This window comes from Onychostoma macrolepis, chromosome 07, assembly GCF_012432095.1.
Source record: "Onychostoma macrolepis isolate SWU-2019 chromosome 07, ASM1243209v1, whole genome shotgun sequence".
Taxonomy (NCBI): domain Eukaryota; kingdom Metazoa; phylum Chordata; class Actinopteri; order Cypriniformes; family Cyprinidae; genus Onychostoma; species Onychostoma macrolepis.
In genome coordinates this window covers 16,073,218-16,093,211 of record NC_081161.1, presented here as the reverse complement: position 1 = coordinate 16,093,211, position 19,994 = coordinate 16,073,218, and the positions used below count along the sequence as shown (strand labels likewise).

Genomic DNA, 19,994 nt, shown 5'->3' with positions numbered 1-19,994 from the left:
CCCATGTAGGTCAGACTGTCCTTATAAGCTTTTGGCTTGTCACTTTGGGTTGAGAAATTTCAAGGACACACAGGATAAGCTTTATTTATTGAAAACCTGATCCGCATCTAAGCGCACACATGCATACGGATGCAAATCAACAGAGTTGATGCAGCATTCGCCCTTGAATGCGCCATTTTCTATAGAGCAAGACAGTCACTATCCACTGCTGAGGTCTGACAGGTTTTGGCAAAAGCCTTTGTTGTGGACTTGTTTACAAACCATTATTTGCTTATTTGATGGAGCGCGTTGATGGGCCAGAAAATAATCTCACTCTAAATCTCTTAATCTTCTCAGCAGCCACGTCTGGGAAGGCAAAACAAACAAAATGGCCAAATCATCCCCAGTCGGGTACTTCTACCAAATTCGGTCTCTTCCATTCAGACACTGTTATTTTCTCCAAAAACACTGTGAACCCTTAGTCTTGATTCGATGTCTTGATCCATTATTGAGATGAATTGTTCACTGATCAGTGTGATGATAATGAATTCTGGGATTTGTTTCAGATATGAAATATACGAGGACAATAACTCACTATGATATTAATGAAAAAAATAATCATGCTTGGAATGATTAAGATTATATTCATTTTTCTGGCAGATGTTTTTGTACTGAAGTGACTTTTCAGCTGAACTTTCCAAATGTTCTAGGCTAAGATATGTTTCTGAAATATTGAGCTTGAATCATGTGCTTGTTTGTGTTCACGTGCTTACATTGTGTTTCATAGAAACGTCTCTCTCCAATTTGAAGGTGTCAGAACTGCTGGTGCTGTGCGTGTGTGTGTGTGTGTGTTCGGGATTGTGTAGCCTGTGTTTCTGAGAACAGATAGCAGGTTGAAAGGTCAAAGGGCAAAAGGTCAAAGACAGCTGGTGGCACAAACAACAGCCGGTAAATCAGCTGAGCAACAAAAAAGAGAGGGTGGAAGACAGAGAGATAATCTTCATAACCTTGAAATTTTATTTGAACTTTATTGAATTATCAAAGCAATAAAGAGAAAGGTGTGAATAAGTAAAACATGACACAAAGCTTAGTATTGCCAACCATGCATTTCAATTGAAAGATGAAACGGTACTAGATCTGACTGCAGCTGCATCACAATCTGAAAGTAAATGATTTCATAATGCTTTGTCTGGAAATGGCCATTTTATTTCACCATATTGTCAAAACACACGCAATAGTGTGTTGATAGTTTTTCCTATGCAATGTCATTAACCAATCATAACAGTGGCTGATTACTGACAAGCATTAAAGGACACGCCCCTTAAAACAGGTCATTTAGACAGAGGGTCAGAATGAGGGTTGAAGATAATCATTTTTTCACATAATAACATTATAAGTAAACCTCAAGGCACATATTAAAATAATAATAAAAAATCCATGTCATGACCCCTTTAAGAAAACAAAATATTTTGAAATACCTCTCACCTTGTTCAAAAATACAGTCAAAACCGTGATTTTGTGAACGATTGTTATTATTTGAAATAACTATTTTCTCTTTTAGTAGATTTTTAAAAATACAGTAATTTATTCATGTGATAGCAAAGCTGCATTTTCACTCCAGGCATGTACAGCTCATGTCATTTACCATTTTCATCTCAAATGATGGATTTCTTCCATTTAAAGCTTCTCTCTCTCTCTTTCATTATTCTGCTCTGATTCTTGTTTTGTGAGTTCAGATGTGAGGTACAGTAGCCCTGTCATGTCCCTGCACTTTCACAATTCTCTTCCTCTCCCAAACAATGATCTCATGAGCCAGTGACCACAGAGCATTGACAATTTCCAAGCTGTCATATATACTAACAAAAAAGATTAAAAGAGAAAAATGGAAGGAAAAAAGTATCTCTCAACATTTCAGTCTTACCTCCAAAAGTCTGTAAGAGAGGGGGTCTTTGAGCTCATTAACTATAACGTGGAAAGACTGAGGTTGACATTTTGGATGTAGCCAAATTCTGATACAGTCTGTTTGTTTTCCAGTGTTTTGATTCTTTTTTACATTTTCTTGGTCTCCCTGGATCTACTTAATGCAGTTTAGTGCTCAGTTCCTGTATTGGCTCCCATTGAGTCTAGCTGGAGAGTATCTGAAATAGAAGCGTTTAGCCTAATCAGGTTGTGAAATTGAAAACATCCTAGGTTGCATCATACGGTGGATGTGAAGTGCCAGCTGAAAGCTTGTAACATTCAGTGGACCCACTAATCTACCTCACTCCTCATTTCTTGCTCTTGTCTACATGGACACACACACATTTACTGGTGAATGAGTGTCAATCTGGTGCCAGTGTTGCAGGAGGAGTACCAGGAGACGTCTGGAAATGGAGCCAACACTCACCTCACACCTAATATACAAACAGAAGCATACACTGTTAGCCACTCACATAGACACACACACCATGTGTAGCAAGTAGCAAAGTCATTGGTTATGTTTGGACTGGGGTACTGCATACCGCACAGCACTATTTTTATATTTGTCCACAAATAGTATGTATTACGCAGCTTTTCTATTACACTGATACACTGATTTTTGAAGTCAAACCAGCATGCATAGCAGATGAGTTGAATTCATCAAACAAACAAAGTCACATTAAGTGACATTTAGGGTTTAAATCCAACCCAGAAATGACATTTTTCTTGCTTGATGGGTAAGATATGTAGCTATAGTTGCCTAACTTTTGTATTGTTATTTAATTTAAAGCACTTAGTTTCAGTGAGTCAAAACAACGGTGGAAGACCTGTTTAAAACAATATTATTCATGGATACTCCTCACTTTATTTTTTATGTTATGTCCTTCCCTTTAGGAGGGGGTGAGTTTTGACATCATTTGGTACACCTCAAACCCAGCATATTCATCCTGCTCAACACAATTACCAAAATGATATTCCTCTGTGATTAACATGCAGTGTTATGTTTCAACCACTAGAGGCACTCAAAAAAGTTCAAATCTTCCTGCAGTTAATAAGTGAAAGTCACACAAGACAATGGTGTTCCACATTGCCTTTAGAAACACACTTGCAAACTTTCCTAAACACTTTCCTTCCGGGGAATCCCTGCTGCCTTTCTGAAGTGCATTCCACTTCAAGTGGACAAGGGAAGTTTAAATGGAACACGTGTGAACACCTTTTTAATCTAAATGGGTTGTTGTTATTATAATAATTAAGTATAAGGACTCAAGTAAAGGAAAAAAAGCTTTTTTAGGCTTCACAAACACCAAATTTATAATAAAGTAACAACAGACACAAGAAATTGTTTTGGCATTTGTCGCTTCTTCCTCTTGTTTGGCGGATTGCTCATCTCTCTACCCAGCCAGACTCCATCGCCATTCCTCTGTGAATCATGGCAGCGAATTACAGCAGATAAACAGATTGGAAAAGCAGGCTGTGAACGCCCCCCGTGTTATTCCCTGACCAGAGCTCACGTTACAGTACCGAACCTCTCAGCCAACCGTCCTCCACAAGTTTACATGGGCAAAGCCCTCTCTCCCCTCAACAACTAAAAAGATTACCCAAGTACACTTATTCTGTGTTATTTTAACTACGCTCTCATTCAGACCTGATTCGTCCAAATATTGCTGAAAGAAAGGATAACAAATAAAGTGGTATAGCTGTGTAAATTCTCTGTGTGGCCACATATTTTAACAATGTCTCATAAAACCCTGCCTGCAAGTGGTTGTAAAAAATGTTGTCTTCACTCAGTTCCTCTAACTACGTTATGGCTTGGCCTATTTGTAGTGTGCATGAAATTGTGCTGCGATCTTTGTTTAACCCGTTTGACATGTCTGTTTATTATCTTTGGGGGAAAAATGATACGTAAAGTCTAAACTAAACCGTAAGCTTATATTAGAGCTCAGTTATAATATGGCGGCCGGCACATGTAACGTTTCACACACACACTTATGAAGAGCCTCTAAATGCCATCTTGGTCAAAAATGAGATAACGATACTCAGTGAATGCTCTATATATGTTCATCAAGAACTTTCACTTCAAATGCACTAAATCCCAGCCTCAACCCATTCAGAAGTACCAGTACTTACATAGAAACCTATACATAGTTCCCAGAAAGAAATGCTAATTTGAAAGAAAAACGGCTTTTGCATCTGAACTCACAACCACCCTGATAATAAACCCCGTCAATTCCATTTAGATCTATTTAAAGTGCACACACTCACACCGTCCTTCTTTTCTCTCCGTTTCGTTCTCTCTCATCCTCCAGTAAGCCAACACCAGGCTGTGCGGCTCTAAACCAGAGATGACATCACCCACCCCACCAGCCTCCCCCCACTTTCTCAAACAAAGCCGAGTCCAAACCCAGATCTATAATTACAGTCTTAATCTGTACGCTGCCAGAGGCAGTATAGACCTTGGGTTTGGGGCTCGGCCAGCCTCGCAAACATGCGCTCCCAGTTTGGGCCATAAAGGCCGAGGAGGATGGAGGATGGTCAGTCTCTGAAACCCACAGTGAGGGCCAAGAAAGCGGTTTCATCAGCCTGCAGTGGTGACCTGTTCCTAAAATGTACAGATGCGATTTCATCTGCATTTGTTTCGGCCAAGAATTTTGATAATTACAACTGATATTTGCACTTTCATATCAAGCAATCTTATTTGCCATTCAGCGCACATGTAATCACTCTGTATAGACTGACATTTATAGCTGTACATATTGGGGGGAGGCTGCCTCAAGACAGGAATTAAAGCCTCTACCAAACATGACTGTAATTATACCCTTTCATTTGTGAGCGGCCTTTCAAATGAAAATTCCCTATAACGCACTGAGGAATTTGCAGTGCTAGTGTTAGTGCTTGTCAATCTAGCAAAATTCCAAGGAAAACACCAACGTTGTCAGATAAATATATCACAAAGTTGGTGCAGAGTCTCTCCAGTAAGAATAAAACACCATTCCAGCTACTGATCCGAACTTCCATAGAAACTAAAACAACATCCACCTATTAACCTGCACTGTAAAAAGTGACAAGTTGACTTAACTTAAAAAAATTGAGGAAGCCCGTTGCCTTAAAAATTTTAAGTAAATTATAATTTAAAAAATAAGTTAAGTGAATTGTCAAGTTCACTTAACTTTTTAAAGAAAATTATAATTTACTTAATAATTTTAAGACAACGGGTTTCCTCAATTTTTTAAGTTAAGTCAACTTATCACTGTTTACAGTGTGGAAACCAGATTTTGGTCTCACAAGCTCTACGTGGATAAGCTGTATTGTAATAGTTTATGTTTAATGTTCTCGTCAATTAAAATTCACAAGTTTTCTGATGAGACTGAAGAGCCTTATACGTAATGATGAATCAGTAATAAGATTGGGTAACACTTTAATATAGAGACCAATTCTCACTATTAACTATTTGCTTATTAGCATGCACTAATTTATTATTAGCACATGACCATATCCTTAATCCCAATACCTAAACTTAACAACTACCTTACTAGCTATTAATAAGCAGCAAATTAGGAGTTTATTGAGGCAAAAGACAAAGTTAATGGTTTGTTAATAGTGAGAATTGGACCTTAAAATAAAGTGTGACCTAAAATTGTGCTGATCAGCATTATTGCCAATAACTGATAAATGGCTAAATACATAAAAAAAATAAAACACTAAAAACTCAAATCTAACATTTTAAATGCTACAGATAAATTTGAGTTATTACAACATTATAATTATATAATTATAAATAGATAGTCAATTTGGCACAGTGTTTAACTTACACTTTGTGTTTAACATTGTGCATCAATATTTACAATTTTATTCAAAAGTCATTAAACTGACATTGATCAATACTAGTAATTAAAAAAAAAAATGTTTTACACATTGGCCAATAATTAGATATGTTACAGATACATTATGCATTAAGATGTATATTTAAAAGCCAATTAATTCACACTGCACCGACAGACGTTTCTGAGAAGTGACGTTCTGTAATCTGGTGACCATCGATGTTGGTCTGCATCTCTCTGTGGGGTGTGAATTGGCCCTGAAATATAGACAATTTCTTTTTTTTTTTTTTTTTGTATGTGTGCAGAATGATCTAAGAAATTGAGAAATGAAACATTTCTGAACAACCACAGATTCTCCAGTTACATGTGACCCTGAGGCAGGAAAAGCTTTGGGTCTAACTTTTCACTAATTTTCATTTTTTCAAAACTTCCTTATTATTCCAATGGCTATGGTCCTAAAAATTAACCTCCATCATTAATAAAAGCTGAAAGGAAAAACCCAGCATACACAATTGGGGTTTTTCTGACCACTACATAGTTTTTGCAGTGCTTGTAAAGGTTAATATCCCCACAGCAAACCTCATGATCGAACACCATCTGAGGGGTTCTTCCAAGGTCTCACAAGCCAGCAGTGGACAGCACTGTGTTCCGTTGCTTCTTCCAAAGTTCCACGTCTTTTCCCAGAATCCTCAGTCCCTGCCAGGCCGTATATTGTGCTGTCATCTGTTGCACGCTAATGAAAAGTCACGGGAGACAGCGGTTGTGCGTGTGTATGTACTTCTACTTTTAAATGCATAATTTATATGCTGTGTGTAGTGGACATTACACACCACAAATAAAAGTCATATGCAGTCTGCTAATGTGCCTGCATATAGTATGTCTTACTCATATCTCCAGCATTATAATAAAAAATACTGTGGGTTAGATTCCTCAGCTCTTAAACCGACAGGATTGTGTGGTTTGAATATTTACTTTTGACCGTGCATTGTGGGGGGGATCATATATGCGGCAAAAACCAGTTTATCCATGCTCAGTAACTCAACAACCGACCAATATAAACACACTGTTCTCCAACGCAGAGATTGTTAAAATCAAAATCTCCTTCCTGTCTACTAATGTTGAGCATATTTTAAAAAGGGTCTCACAATATTTATTTAAATGCACATAATTCATATGGAGTCTTTTTCTTCCATGGTAAACATACAGATTTTCACCTAGACAAGTGATATATTGCCTGTTTGTTGTTATTTAGCTTTGGAGGCCAATTCTGTAAAATCCAAGCCAGGAATTCCAAATTAAGCTCTTTAAGGGCAAATTTATTGTGGAATTGCTCTTTGATTTGGTTTTGAAGTGTTTTCATGGCTAAAACTGTCAGCTATTAATGGAAGTTTGCGTACAAGGAGCACCTTGAGCAAGGATGAAAGGAAATGTAGCCTGAGGCATAGTTTATTACCCCACTGATACAAATCTAAAGGGCCGTATTAAATTTATATTGTCCTATTTAACTGACAGCCAGGTTACAGGAGTTGCAGTCAAGCCAAACATTTCTTTATAAGACTACTGATCGTTTGAATGGTCATCTTCCAGTTTAAGATCTCTCAAGTAATGTGATAAAAGCAGTAAGCCACAGGTAATCACAGGCCTGATTGTGGCAATGAATTAAGTATTTTAACTTATTAATTAGTGGCCACATTGTACTAATTTGTTTTATTTTTAGTTAAACCATGGCCATGATTACTAATACGCAGAAACGAATTAAGTCTAGGAACAAATTCCTAAAGGACATTAATTGATAGATTGGAGTCATGTTGATTGCTTGTGGATTATTGTGATGTTTTTATCAGCTGTTTGAACTCTCATTCTGACGGCACCCATTAACTGCAGAGGATCCACTGGTGAGAAAGACAAGTAACGCTATTTCTCCAAGAGAAAAAAAAAAAAGATGCCACATCGTTCCGACTGCAGCTTTGCTTTGTTTTTCAGCACAGGTGGTAAACAGCTCTTAACACACACACCCCATTAGCTTTTCATTAAGGGGTCGCACTTGTGTTCCTCATGCTGAAGATCCTCCTGTGCCATCCGGGCTAGCAAGGCCTCCCGAAGCTAATTTTCACAGACATTACCAAATACTTGTGCTGTCTGTTTCCATAAGGCTCCTTCAGCTTGGTAACTCAAGAATGAAACAATCGGTGCAATTATGTTGTTTTGAGAGTCATATCATTGGGGACGAAGAATGTGAGCTGTGCTTTGGTAAGTGTGTGTGTGTGTGTGTGTGTCTTTAACAGCTTGTATAGTACACATGTTTACTTGAGAAAAGAGAAGTGTGCACATGTAAATGTGTGGAAAACAAAAGTCCCTCATGAATACGTAATTAAAAGATGTATGTATAAATAAATAAATAAATAAATAGATTGACATAACTGAAACTGAATCGACACTCCAACAGTAAAAACATGGCATGCAATGCTGTCTTTAATAGGATGCTATTTAATAGGATGAATGCTGAAAGGTATATAAAGGTTTTAGAGCAACATATGCTCCCCTCCAGACGACGTCTATTTCAGGGAAGGCCTCGTGTATTTCAGCAGGACAATGCAAAACCACATACTGTAGCTATTACAACAGCATGGCTTCATAGTAGAAGAGTCCGGGTGCTGAATTGGCCTGCCTGCAGTCCAGATCTTTCACCTATAGAGAACATTTGGCGCATCATTAAACTAAAAATACATCAACGACGGCCACAAACTCTTCAGCAGTTGGAAAACTATATCAGGCAAAAATGGGACCAAATTCTCCCATTCACCAAAACTCCAGAAACTCATAACCTCGATTCCCAGATGTCTTCAAACTGTTTTGGAAAGAAGAGGAGATGCTACACCATGGTAAACATGCCCCCATCCCAACTATTTTGAGACCTGTAGCAGGCATCAAATTTGAAATGAGCTCATTTTGTGCATAAAATTGTAAAATTTCTCAGTTTAAACATTTGTTATCTGTGTTCTGTTGTGAATAAAATATTGCCTCGTGTGATTTGAAATTCTTTTCGTTTTCATTTTATTCGAATTTAAAAAACGTCCCATTTCAGTCCTTAAAAGTATTAAATTAAAGTAGTACAGTTACAAGTATACTTACTACATAATATATATTTGGGAAAATATCCTTGAACTTAAGTTTCCTTATTAAAATGAACTTGAAGTATACTTTTTTTCTTAAGGGAATACTTTCAAATACAAACACCAACCCCACATATCTACTCTATCCATGTCCGATTTTGGTTTTGTCTGGAGTCTGTGCACTTATTTTTCCCAATGGAAATCATTTCTGCCATTTCCCAATAGTGTTGGCTACAGCATCAGTTCTCGTCCCATTGCTGTTAAAACACTCTGACAACTAGAAAAGTGCAAAAGAGGCTTCAAGTTTGTCTCTTGAGTTCATATCAGCAGTACAATCTGTGGACAGCTGTACAATAGAGCCTTAACAGAGACAGTGACTTATGAAACAGCCATCTGACTCCCTGCTGTGAGTGTTTAACTCTTTCACAACTAAACCAGATAAAAAGCCAAACTCTCAGAGGATAAAAGCCCACGAGCGCGCTCAGAAACGGTTTTCCACACACAGCCTGAAGTGCAGGATTCCATCGATCTTAATGCTCCGTGTTTAGAGGGCTGTCGGGTAACTTCAGGAATGCTGCTCGGGTTGCTCCAGCACGGTTTTTTGACATTTCCCCATTGTGGCGGCCTCCGCTCGCATCCAAGGCCTTGACGTCGTTTCAGGAATCTGGAAAACACTGTAGGAGGAATGAGAGGAATTTTGCGCTTTTCTCAGTCCCTGTTTTCCTCTCTTCACTTCAGGTCGTCCTCATGGCCGGGGCCCTTAAGTTTTTCTTTTGTTTTTTTGAATGGTGACCAACAATAACAACATCCCATAAACAATGGAGTTGGTTGAGTTGACAGGGGATGTGTGGGGGGGTGAAGTGTTATTGCGTTTGGCAGCTGCTGCGCTGGCAGGCTCTCGGCTGAGGGTTAGCAATGTGCTCTTTGTGGTAGTGAAGAGATATTATGTCAGTTCTTGGATATGCAGCAGGTCTCAAGGGACAGAGGACTCTGCATCCTCTAGTAAACCCCCTCTCTGTTCATTAACAGGCACAACGCCACTGAAAAAGCACCTCAGTATCTTGAGTTCACAGTTAGTCTATTCACTCATACATGGTTAATCGAAAACCAATAGAAAGCAAAGTTTGTGTACTTAATATTCAATTAGCTTATACAATACACTTCCAAAAAGTGGTTTTGTAGCAAGGCCATAGAAGACCCATTTTGGGTTCCCCAAACAACCTTCCAGTGAACAGTTCTTAAAAGGCTGGATAACACGCTAGTTTAGGGAACAATTCTCACTATTAACTAGTTGCTTTTTAGCATATCTATTAAAAACATGTTGACTGTTTATTAGTTCTTAAAGCACAGATTCTGCATGACCATATTCTACATCCATAATCCTACCCAATACCTAAATTTAACAACTACTTATTATTAATAAGCAGCAAATTAAGAGATTATTAAGGCAAATGTCATAGTTAATGGTTTGCGAATAGTGAGAATTAGACCTTAAAATAAAGTGTGACCAAAGAATCTTTTATTTATTTTTCTTTAGTGAAGAACAATTTTATAATATAAGTTGAATTACTATAAAAGATTAAAAAAAAACGGTTTGTAATGTAATGTAATTTCCTAAGAGAACTTGAATCACGATTTAATAATGATAAAAAAAGAAAAAATGAATTATTTTCCACAATAAAGAACCTTTTCTGCAATGGAAAGGTCCCTTGAATGTTAAAAGTTCTTCTTGGAACCCTAGATGCTAATAAAGAACCTTTATTGATAGATTGATAGATAGATAGATAGATAGATAGATAGATAGATAGATAGATAGATAGATAGATAGATAGATAGATAGATAGATAGATAGTAAAGTACATTGTAAGGCTCAGCATTGTGCCATACTTAATGCGTTAGCATGTGCAACATTGTTCTTTGGACCCTCACACATAAAGCGGTTGAGTAAAGAAGGGCAGGGCCTTGGGCCTCTCCGATGCACAGGTGCTGGCCCAGTGTTGTTGCCATGACAACAGGTCTTGGTTGGCACAGGGTCCTGGCCGAGGTGTATGCTCTCAGGTTACAGATTTTGCAACTTTTGAGGGCCAAAGGACTCTTCCAACTCTCAGTGCCAAAATAACACAAGAAATCTAATCAGGAATAAGAGCAACAAAAATATTACACAAGCACAGTTGAGTGAAAGTGATGTTATTATAGAGTGAAAACGCATTAACACAAAGGTCTCCAGTGTGAAAATAACAATGAAACAAAGCTGTAGTGTCAGATTTGAGGCTTTTAATATAGGTTTCTCACATATGTGCGCAATTTGATTATAAATATGAAGCATGATGAACTATGCAAAGTTAAGATCCTGCTATAGTATTCGGGAATGAATAACTGAAAGTCCGACTCTTCCCACATGATCTAGTAATGTACAAAATGAAGCGACCGCCATCTAGTGGTCATATATTTGTAAAACAAACAGTTCAAGATGTATATTTTTATTCAGAATATGTTACTCCATTAATACACCAGCATAAATGAACACAGCTATTCAAAGAGATTCATGAACATAATATTTTGAAGTGCTGACTAACAAAGCAACAAAGTTTCCATTTTTATTTTATTTTAACTATTTTTAGTTATTCGTTCTTTCTAGTTTCAATCATATTCCCACACAAAATACACACACACACACATAAGATTCATACATCCTAAAAGTCTCATTTGATGCATGGTAGCAAAGAGTTAATGTGTTTGTCTCAAATACTCAATCCTCAGTGCGTGACACATCAGTCCTCGTGTTTATTCACTCAATTTTCATCCGCACACTGGAATCATGATTTTGGCTTGAAGGGATCAGACCAGATCTTCACACCTAATTCAAATAAGAAACATAAATGACAATTATATATAGTAACTAATGTCTGTTGAAAGCATTCACATGGGCCTAATGCAAATAAACTGTAACACAGAATACATAATCCCGCCACTTAATGATCTTATAAATCACGTGTGTGATATGAGGTGTCACATGTATGTTTACAGATTACAGTAATAACAATACAAACTCAACACACTGAGCAGATGACATAATGACTTACCAACAGGCTGCACATCTGCTTGATTGATTCCTTCTCGATTTATCTTCTGCTTCTGCTCTGCAATCACAATGACACAAATGCAGACAGCATGAAGACAGTACTGAGGGAAATGCTGACACTTTTTAGGGTAACTCTCACAAAAACAAGCTTCCTCCACTTTATTATTATTACTATTTTAAAGGTTAAAACGTTTTTACTTAATACAGTGGTGTTCCATGTTATTTTAGTATGATATATCATCATTTATTTTGTAATTTTGTTAATTATTAATAATAATAACAATAATAATAAATAATAATGTCTATATTTACCCTTTAATTTTTTATTTTATTTTATTTATTTTTAGTAACTTTAGTACTTCAAATAAATAAAAATGAGAAACAATGCCTTGAAATAACAAATTATATACATATATATATATATATATATATATATATATAGATATATATATCTATATATATCTATATATATATATATAATTTGTATGTTTTAGTTTTAGTTTACGATAATAACCCTGGTGGAGTTCCTCGTTAATTTATGAAATTATTTTTAGTGCAGTTTATTTTTTCACTAATTCATTACACAATTATTGGATTATAAAATGCAATATAATTATACTTCACTTTAGATAACAATGTCCTTAGAGTGCTTTTTCTTCTTCTTCTTTTTGTTGTTGTTGTTACACTGCTCAAAAATGTATGAAGTCCCTTTTATTTAATTCAGCGTGGATAAAAGGCAGTAAAAGTATAAATTCTTTACATTAATGCAATAATAATATGTGTAATAACGCGCATCAATGTTTTCACTACTGAAACTGATTCTAAAATTATTAGGCTAAAAAATACAATATAAATCGAATCTGAAAATGTTTACAAACAATACAAGAGCAGTGTCATAATGACTAATGTCAACAACATGTGTTGTGATACAGACTTACTGTAGTCTTCAGTGTGAGTGAGGGGATGGAAAAATATAGGATAAAAAGCCACCGCAACAGCTGCAATGAAGCCTCCAAATATGAGCGTTATCCTCCTATTAGCAGACATGATTTTGATTATTTGATAGATTCACCTCATCCGAGGACAGAAATCAACTCTCTCATGCTCTTCCGGGGTGAAGTTCATGAACTAAAAACAAGTTTAAAGTCTATTATTATTTAACATCTGTTCTACATCGAATATAGGGTATATTTAAAATTATTGTAATTTAAAATGTAATTTACGTAAATGTGATATTATACTGGTAAAAGGTCATACTGTGAGCCAACAGTACCGCAGTATAATATTTGCGGGCGGGGCTTTTATTGTGTCGCGAGGTCTCCCGTCATGCCGTGTTTGTGTGTGTAGTGTTGCTGTGTCAGTGTGTGCAGGGATCGCTGTCTCTCTTCAGTAATAATGTCCGGCAGTAACTCATACAGACTGCGCTGCTCTCTCGCCGCGCACGAGATGGATGTCAGGGGTCTCGCCGCCGCCGCGTTTCCCGACGGAGCCTTTGTGTCCGTGTCCCGAGACCGAACCGCGCGGGTCTGGGTACCAAACCCAAGGTACATCACCAGCTTCCTCCTGCTGTCTCTGAGACCCGGTTTACTTTCCGTTTCGTTGGTTACTAAGCTGAGTGGTAATAAGTTTTCTGAGTTAGTTAGTTAATGTATTGAGAGGGGATGCCAAATCAAGCGAAATTTGGCAAATCATAAGCATCATAGCTGAAAGGAAACTGACCGGGTTTGGTTTCCTGACAGCGACCGATCTATAAAAAAAACTATGAAACGTTAAAGGAATAGTTCCCCCGAAATGAAAATGAAATCTCTTGTTGTTCCAAGTTCTTATAACTTTTATTCTGTGGAACACAGCAGAAGATCAGGCACCTATTCACTTGATTTTTTCCCATACAGTGAATAGTGATCGAGTCTTTCTGCCTAACGTCTGCTTTTGTGCTCCACAGAAGAAAGAAAGTCATACACGCCGGCGGAGTTTTTGGGTGAACTGTCTCTTTAAACTTCACTAAGCGACGCGTTCTCTGAATTCACTGAGATTCAGTTCGTTTCGATTCGACTCGGTTGAATTCAGTTCAGTCTAGTGAAGCTTTATTGTTTATTTATTGGTGTAAATAATATATTATAGGATAAATAATAAAAACCCATTACCAACATCTGTTAACCTCTCCTGTTTTATTTCTTCTGCAGTGAAATCCAGGCTTTTACAGAGATGCACTGTATGAACGGCCACTCAAACTTTGTGTCTTGTGTGTGTATCATCGCTCCTAATGAAACATACCCCCGAGGACTCATCGCCACTGGAGGACACGACAACAATATCTGTGTGTTCTCACTAGACCGACCAGACCCTCTGTTCACCCTCGAGGGTCACAAAAACACAGGTACCGTCCACTGCTAACGATATATTACAGTGATGGAACTGCGTGCAGGTTGATTTGAAATGCCACTGGAATGATTTCTCGAGCCATACCTGCTGTTTTTGTGTGTTTACAGTCTGCACACTCTCAGCTGGCAAGTTTGGCACAATACTAAGTGGCTCATGGGACACTACAGCTAAAGTCTGGCTTGGAGAGAAGTGCTTGATGACCTTACAGGTAAAGTGGCACAGTTCTTGGTATCACCTTAGTAGTATCGCAATTTGGCTTATTGTGATTTATCACAAAGGCTGCCATTTAAAAAATATATGTGCTGTGTGTTTCAGAGTGAAACGTGGTACTGTGTTCATTTACAAACAAGCAGCTCATGATTCAGTGTTTTCAGTGATTCTCAGCTCGTAATATAACTTATCTCTGCATGTGCTGGAAGTTTGTTGTAATGTGCATTTGGCAACACAAAATGCACCAAACCATTTTCCCAGGCTTACAAACCAGCTGTTTTCAACTAAAAAAATAAGGTTTTTGCCAAAGGAATTGCTAGATGAAAATAAAGAAATTAATTTTATTTGATAAAGAAATATTCCAGTATAATATTTCTTTTTTCTAATAATAATAATTTTATTATTTGTATTCTAATTTTATTTATTACTATTATTTTATGATGATTTTGATATTTTTGTTGACACTTTAGTTTAAGCTTTTATGTACAATGCATTATACAGGTTCTAATGCATTGAATCTGTTCATAACTAATTGTAACCTAACATAAAATGCATTATAAGATTTGCAGATTCCTAAAATTGTAAAATTGATTGATTGTCATGTTTCAATGCATTATACATTATAAAGGTGCAACAATGAATAGAAAAGTATTATAATTTAATAGAACCTATTATAACTATGATTATATTTATCCATGAGATCATTTATTGCATTGAGGTGCATTACATAAAGGCTTCAAGTAAAGCATTAATGATTTTTCTTTTTCCTGCAAATCATGCAGCCCTACATCACAGCTTCTTTTTTCTCCCTACACTGTACCTTTAAGAGGGAGATCAGATATACTCACATTGCCTGCAATCGATTTCAGTAGAGTGTGAGTAGGTGCTGACTGGTTTCTTGTGTAATTGCTGCTCCTCAGGGACACAGTGCCGCTGTATGGGCCGTAGTCATCTTACCAGAGCAGGGCTTAATGCTGTCTGGATCAGCTGACAAGACCATCAAGTTATGGAAGGCTGGTCGCTGTGAGAAGACCTACACTGGTACATTGGTGCATTTGATACATCTAATGTTTATGTGATGCTGAATATAGACACTGTAGCGCTTGTTTAGTTTTAACAGATCTCCAGCAGGGGTCAGCATTAGTAAAGACTGAAATGCAGTTTTTGACTCCAGCTGTGTGAGAGATTTGTAACGTGTCTGTCCTGCAGGTCATGAGGATTGCGTGCGAGGGCTCGCAGTGATAAACGAGGGGGAGTTTTTCTCCTGCAGTAATGACGCCAGCATTAGACGGTGGATGGTGACGGGTGAATGTGTGCAGGTTTACTACGGTCACACTAACTATATCTACAGCCTTGCGGTCTTCCCTAATGGACAAGGTGCTTACTTTCAGTTTTGCAGTAGGCATGGTGCTACATATTTGTGCATAAAATCTTAATTATTTCCCATATTGTCGTCTTTTTTCCTGTTCTAGACTTCATAAGCACAGGAGAGGACAGGACACTGAGGGTCTGGAGGAAGGGGGAATGTTCCCAGACTATCCGTCTCCCTGCCCAGTCGGTGTGGTGCTGCTGCATTCTGCCTGATGGAGACATTGCTGTGGGAGCCAGGTATACTTACTGTTTCTGTTTTATATATCTAAACCATTTGCAGTTCATTATGCTGCATGACCATGTCACGTTTCTCTGAAGCGATGGCGTTATCCGCGTGTTCACCGAGATTGAAGAGCGTGTAGCGAGTGCTCAGGACCTGCAGGCCTTTGAGGATGAGCTCTCCAAAGCCATCATTGACCCCAAGACTGGAGACTTGGGTGACATCAAGATAGAGGACTTGCCTGGCAGAGAGCACCTGGATGAACCAGGTGAGTGGATTGAGTCGTCTTGAAACCAGGAAGTGTTTTCGAGAATGTTCAGTGTTACTTTTGTATTGTTTATATTCATGTATTATTATGGGAACCCGTTTCCTCCACTGAATAAAACATTTAAAAAGGTAATTGCGACTTTTTAATCTCAAAATTCTGACTCTTTTTTTTTTTTTTCTCTGAATTGCTGATACAAACTCACAATTGCTAGTTATAAAGTCAGAATTGCAGGATATGAATATAAACTCGAGTTTATATCTCACAATTCTGACTTTATAACTCACGATTGTGAGTTTATATCAGCAATTCTGAGAAGAAAAAACTGAATTGTTAGTTTAAATCAATTACCTTTTTTAAATTTTTCTTCAGTGGCGGAAACAGCTTCCATATATTATGGTATTTATCTTGATTTAGTTTTAATATTTTGATTTAGCTTCATTTTTTATTTTAATTTTTTCAAATTTCCTGTGCACTTTTGTCATTTTGATTAGTTTTTGGTTTTTATTGTCTGTTTAGTTTTAGTTTTAGTAAATTTAGTACTTCGTTTAGCATCTTCAAATAACGGAAATGATTTTGAATAGTTTTAGTTAACAGTAAAAATGTTTTTTGCTTATAATAGATAACTGTTTAGAAGTAAAAAATATATGTCCTTCTAACTCTGCATTAAAATTTTTATACACATACATAAATATGTATTATATTTAATACATTATAATAAATATATGTATATGTTTTGCATTACACTGTATTTTTGCTGTATATCCCTTCTATTTGTGATAGGATGTATAGGACGTAAAGATTTTGCTCACTGTATTATTGTGTATGTGTAGGGAATCGGGATGGCCAGACGCGGCTCATAAAAGAGGGTTCTAATGTTGAAGCATATCAGTGGAGTGTCAGTGATGGACGCTGGGTGAAGATCGGAGATGTAGTGGGCGGGTCTTCTCAACAAAATTCAAAGCAAGTGATGTATGAAGGCAAGGTGAGACCCGTTGTATTCATCTTTTAATTATCCAGTTGATTTTGTGCACACTATGTAAGTATGATATAGTCACTTTGCCGTCAATTGCAGTTTTTGTTCCTAAATTGATTGATGTGTAACAATTTAATATAGGGAGCAGTTCTCACTATTAGCTAGTTGTTTATTAGCATGCATATCACTATCAAATTGGTAGTTTATTAGTACTTAAGAACTACCTTACTAACTATTAATTAATAAGCAGCAAATTAGGAGTTTGAGGCAAGTCATAGTTAATGGTTTGTTAATAGTGAGAGATGGACCTTAAAATAAATTGTGACCAATTGATGCAAGTAATGTTTTCATTGTCAACACTTGTGGTAGTGTGTTGTGTGAGAGCTGTTAAATGTCCAATGTTGGTAATGTCCAGACTCCAGGGGTTAAACTATAGTTGCAATCATGTTGTAACCCTTGTGGTTTCCCTGCCTACAGGAGTATGACTTCGTCTTCTCTATCGATGTGAATGAGGGAGGTCCCGCCTTGAAGCTGCCTTACAATGTGGCAGACGACCCCTGGCTGACAGCTCACAACTTCCTGGAGAAGAATGACCTGAGTCCCATGTTCTTGGATCAGGTGGCTAATTTCATCATCGAGAACACTAAAGGCCACACTCTAGGCCCAGCCCCCGCCTCAGCCGCAGACCCCTTCACAGGTAACCGGAACGATATACATTCACATATGCATACTTTGTTCAGCTGGAGGTCAAGACTGAAGCGTGCTTCATATCCCTCCTGTGTTCTCAGGTGCGGGACGCTACATTCCGGGTTCAGGAGGTGGCGACCAAGGATTTGGCGCTGATCCTTTCACAGGTGGGCCTTTTTGAATATCTTTTGTTATTTGCTAGAATGAAATCAAAGGTATGAGAGATGTTTATGTTTGTTTGGGCAGGGGCTGGACGATATATACCCGGGTCAGAATCCACAGGCACAGTGTCTTCAGGCGGAGCTGATCCTTTTACTGGTAAAATGCATGCGATTCATCCAGAGCACCACATGCATACATGGATCATGTACACTAATATAGCTCTCAATCATCTCTAGGTGGCAGTGCCTATTCCTCTTCTGCTCCGAAAGCTACAACAAATATCTTCTTCCCCAATACGGATGGAGTTATGTTTGAACAGGCGAATACAACTCAGATTCTTGGTAAGTGACACTTTTACATCAGAACTTGACTTAATCAAAGTCTCTGTTCCAGATGTAAGGTGGACCACAGGCCAATAACAAAAAAATACATAAAAAATCTAATTTACAGACACTATACTATAGTAATGCCATGGTAATAACAATGTATTCTCGGAAGCAGTGTTATTTAATGTACTATTATAGTTTTACTAATATTTTGAATAGGTTTTATTAGTTGAAGTGTTATTAATTTTTTTGTGTGCTTTTTCTAAGACGTTTTTAAGTTTTGGTTTTAATTGATTTATTTTTAGGTGTTATAGTACTTCAGTGAAAATGAGACATGTTGCCTTGACAACTAGATGAAATAAATCAAGTTTATTGATATTATTTATCGATTAGTAAAGTGCCAGGGTATCTGACTTCATCTCTGGGGCCCTGTTGGCCAAGCTTCTGATTGGGTGGTCCAGGCCCCACTGGAGAGCTAGGTTGCGCAATCAGTGAAGACATACTTGGTGACGATATGCTCAATTGTCATATTGTTCTATCGTCAGACTGTGAGATCGTGATACGTGATATTATCGTGCTAATTTAAATTATTTACTTAGTTTCATTGCCGGAAAGTGAATCAATGCCAGAGTAAGGCTAAAAGCAGCCTAATGTTTTTAATATGACTGAATTTGTATTTAACATGATAACAGTTTAACTGAAACATTGTAAGTTACTAATTTTAATGCTTGCATTGCCTCAGTTATTTAAACCGCAGCTACTAAAGGAACAAAGGACATTTACATAACCAAAGAACGTCATCACTGACTTCAATCTAGCACGAGTTTATGCACTTTAAAAAACACTCCTGTTATAATCTGTGAAGCTGTCTGCACTGTATGATGTATACTTGCAGTCTCTTATACTTGCATCGCATGTACATCGGCACTTTGTTGTTTATGATGAGAGAATTCGCGAGAGAGCTGAATTCAGTCAGTGAGCGTGCACAATGAACAACAAAACTCATCTGAACGCCTCTGATTGGCCATTGGGTTCATAAACTCAACGGAATCGTGTGTGATTGGTTATAATGCGCAACACTGTAAAAATGCAGGAAAAGCCCTAATATTAATTAGATAGTATTACTAGCCTAATAATAATAATCATCATCTTGCTATCGTCAGTGGCATCAGCCACAGGTGATATCTTTGACTGTTGTTGATACATGATACTATCGTCAAAACTCTAATCCCTACATAACATTTCCTCAATATCATTTGTAGGTAAGCTTCGGGAGCTGAACAACTCTGCTCCTGAGGACCGTAAGCTGAGTGATGCAGCACTGGATTGTCTGGAGAAGTTGTTGCTTCTAGTTGCAGAGCAGAAGAGTCATGAACAGCCCACGGCAGAACAGATCAGTGTTCTGTGGAGGACTAGCCACTGGCCAGAAGGTACTTAACCGACT

At 37.5% G+C, this 19,994-nt stretch overlaps 2 protein-coding genes across 3 annotated transcripts in view; one reads left to right on the top strand and one right to left on the bottom strand.

The window, feature by feature from the left end:
* Positions 1-11,128: 11,128 nt before the first annotated feature.
* smim20 (small integral membrane protein 20) lies at positions 11,129-13,108 on the bottom strand. The gene is made up of 3 exons (XM_058782001.1): positions 12,890-13,108; positions 11,953-12,009; positions 11,129-11,726 (listed from the first exon to the last, which is right to left on the bottom strand). Exons 1-3 carry the CDS (start codon positions 12,996-12,998, stop codon positions 11,686-11,688), a joined length of 207 nt encoding a protein of 68 aa, XP_058637984.1. The 5' UTR covers positions 12,999-13,108; the 3' UTR covers positions 11,129-11,685.
* A 112-nt stretch (positions 13,109-13,220) lies between these two features.
* The window catches only part of plaa (phospholipase A2-activating protein), a 9,475-nt gene continuing 2,701 nt past the window's right edge, over positions 13,221-19,994 (top strand). For both annotated transcript variants that reach the window (XM_058782000.1, XM_058781999.1), the window contains exons 1-13: positions 13,221-13,495; positions 14,135-14,328; positions 14,441-14,541; positions 15,464-15,584; positions 15,753-15,920; positions 16,016-16,151; positions 16,233-16,402; positions 17,233-17,384; positions 17,853-18,072; positions 18,164-18,229; positions 18,309-18,380; positions 18,461-18,565; positions 19,813-19,980. In XM_058782000.1, coding sequence (XP_058637983.1) covers positions 13,347-13,495; positions 14,135-14,328; positions 14,441-14,541; positions 15,464-15,584; positions 15,753-15,920; positions 16,016-16,151; positions 16,233-16,402; positions 17,233-17,384; positions 17,853-18,072; positions 18,164-18,229; positions 18,309-18,380; positions 18,461-18,565; positions 19,813-19,980 — 1,822 coding nt within the window. In that variant the 5' untranslated portion in view covers positions 13,221-13,346. The remainder of the gene's footprint in view (positions 13,496-14,134; positions 14,329-14,440; positions 14,542-15,463; positions 15,585-15,752; positions 15,921-16,015; positions 16,152-16,232; positions 16,403-17,232; positions 17,385-17,852; positions 18,073-18,163; positions 18,230-18,308; positions 18,381-18,460; positions 18,566-19,812; positions 19,981-19,994) is intronic.

Bases quoted from the DNA above. Each gene is read 5' to 3' on its own strand.
- smim20 (XM_058782001.1), bottom strand. From the start codon at position 12,998: ATGTCTGCTAATAGGAGGATAACGCTCATATTTGGAGGCTTCATTGCA. The intron at 12,010-12,889 runs GTAAGTCTGTAT...TTGTGATTGCAG, and splicing joins CACTCACACTGAAGACTACA to AGCAGAAGCAGAAGATAAAT. The intron at 11,727-11,952 runs GTAAGTCATTAT...TATTTGAATTAG, and splicing joins AGCAGATGTGCAGCCTGTTG to GTGTGAAGATCTGGTCTGAT.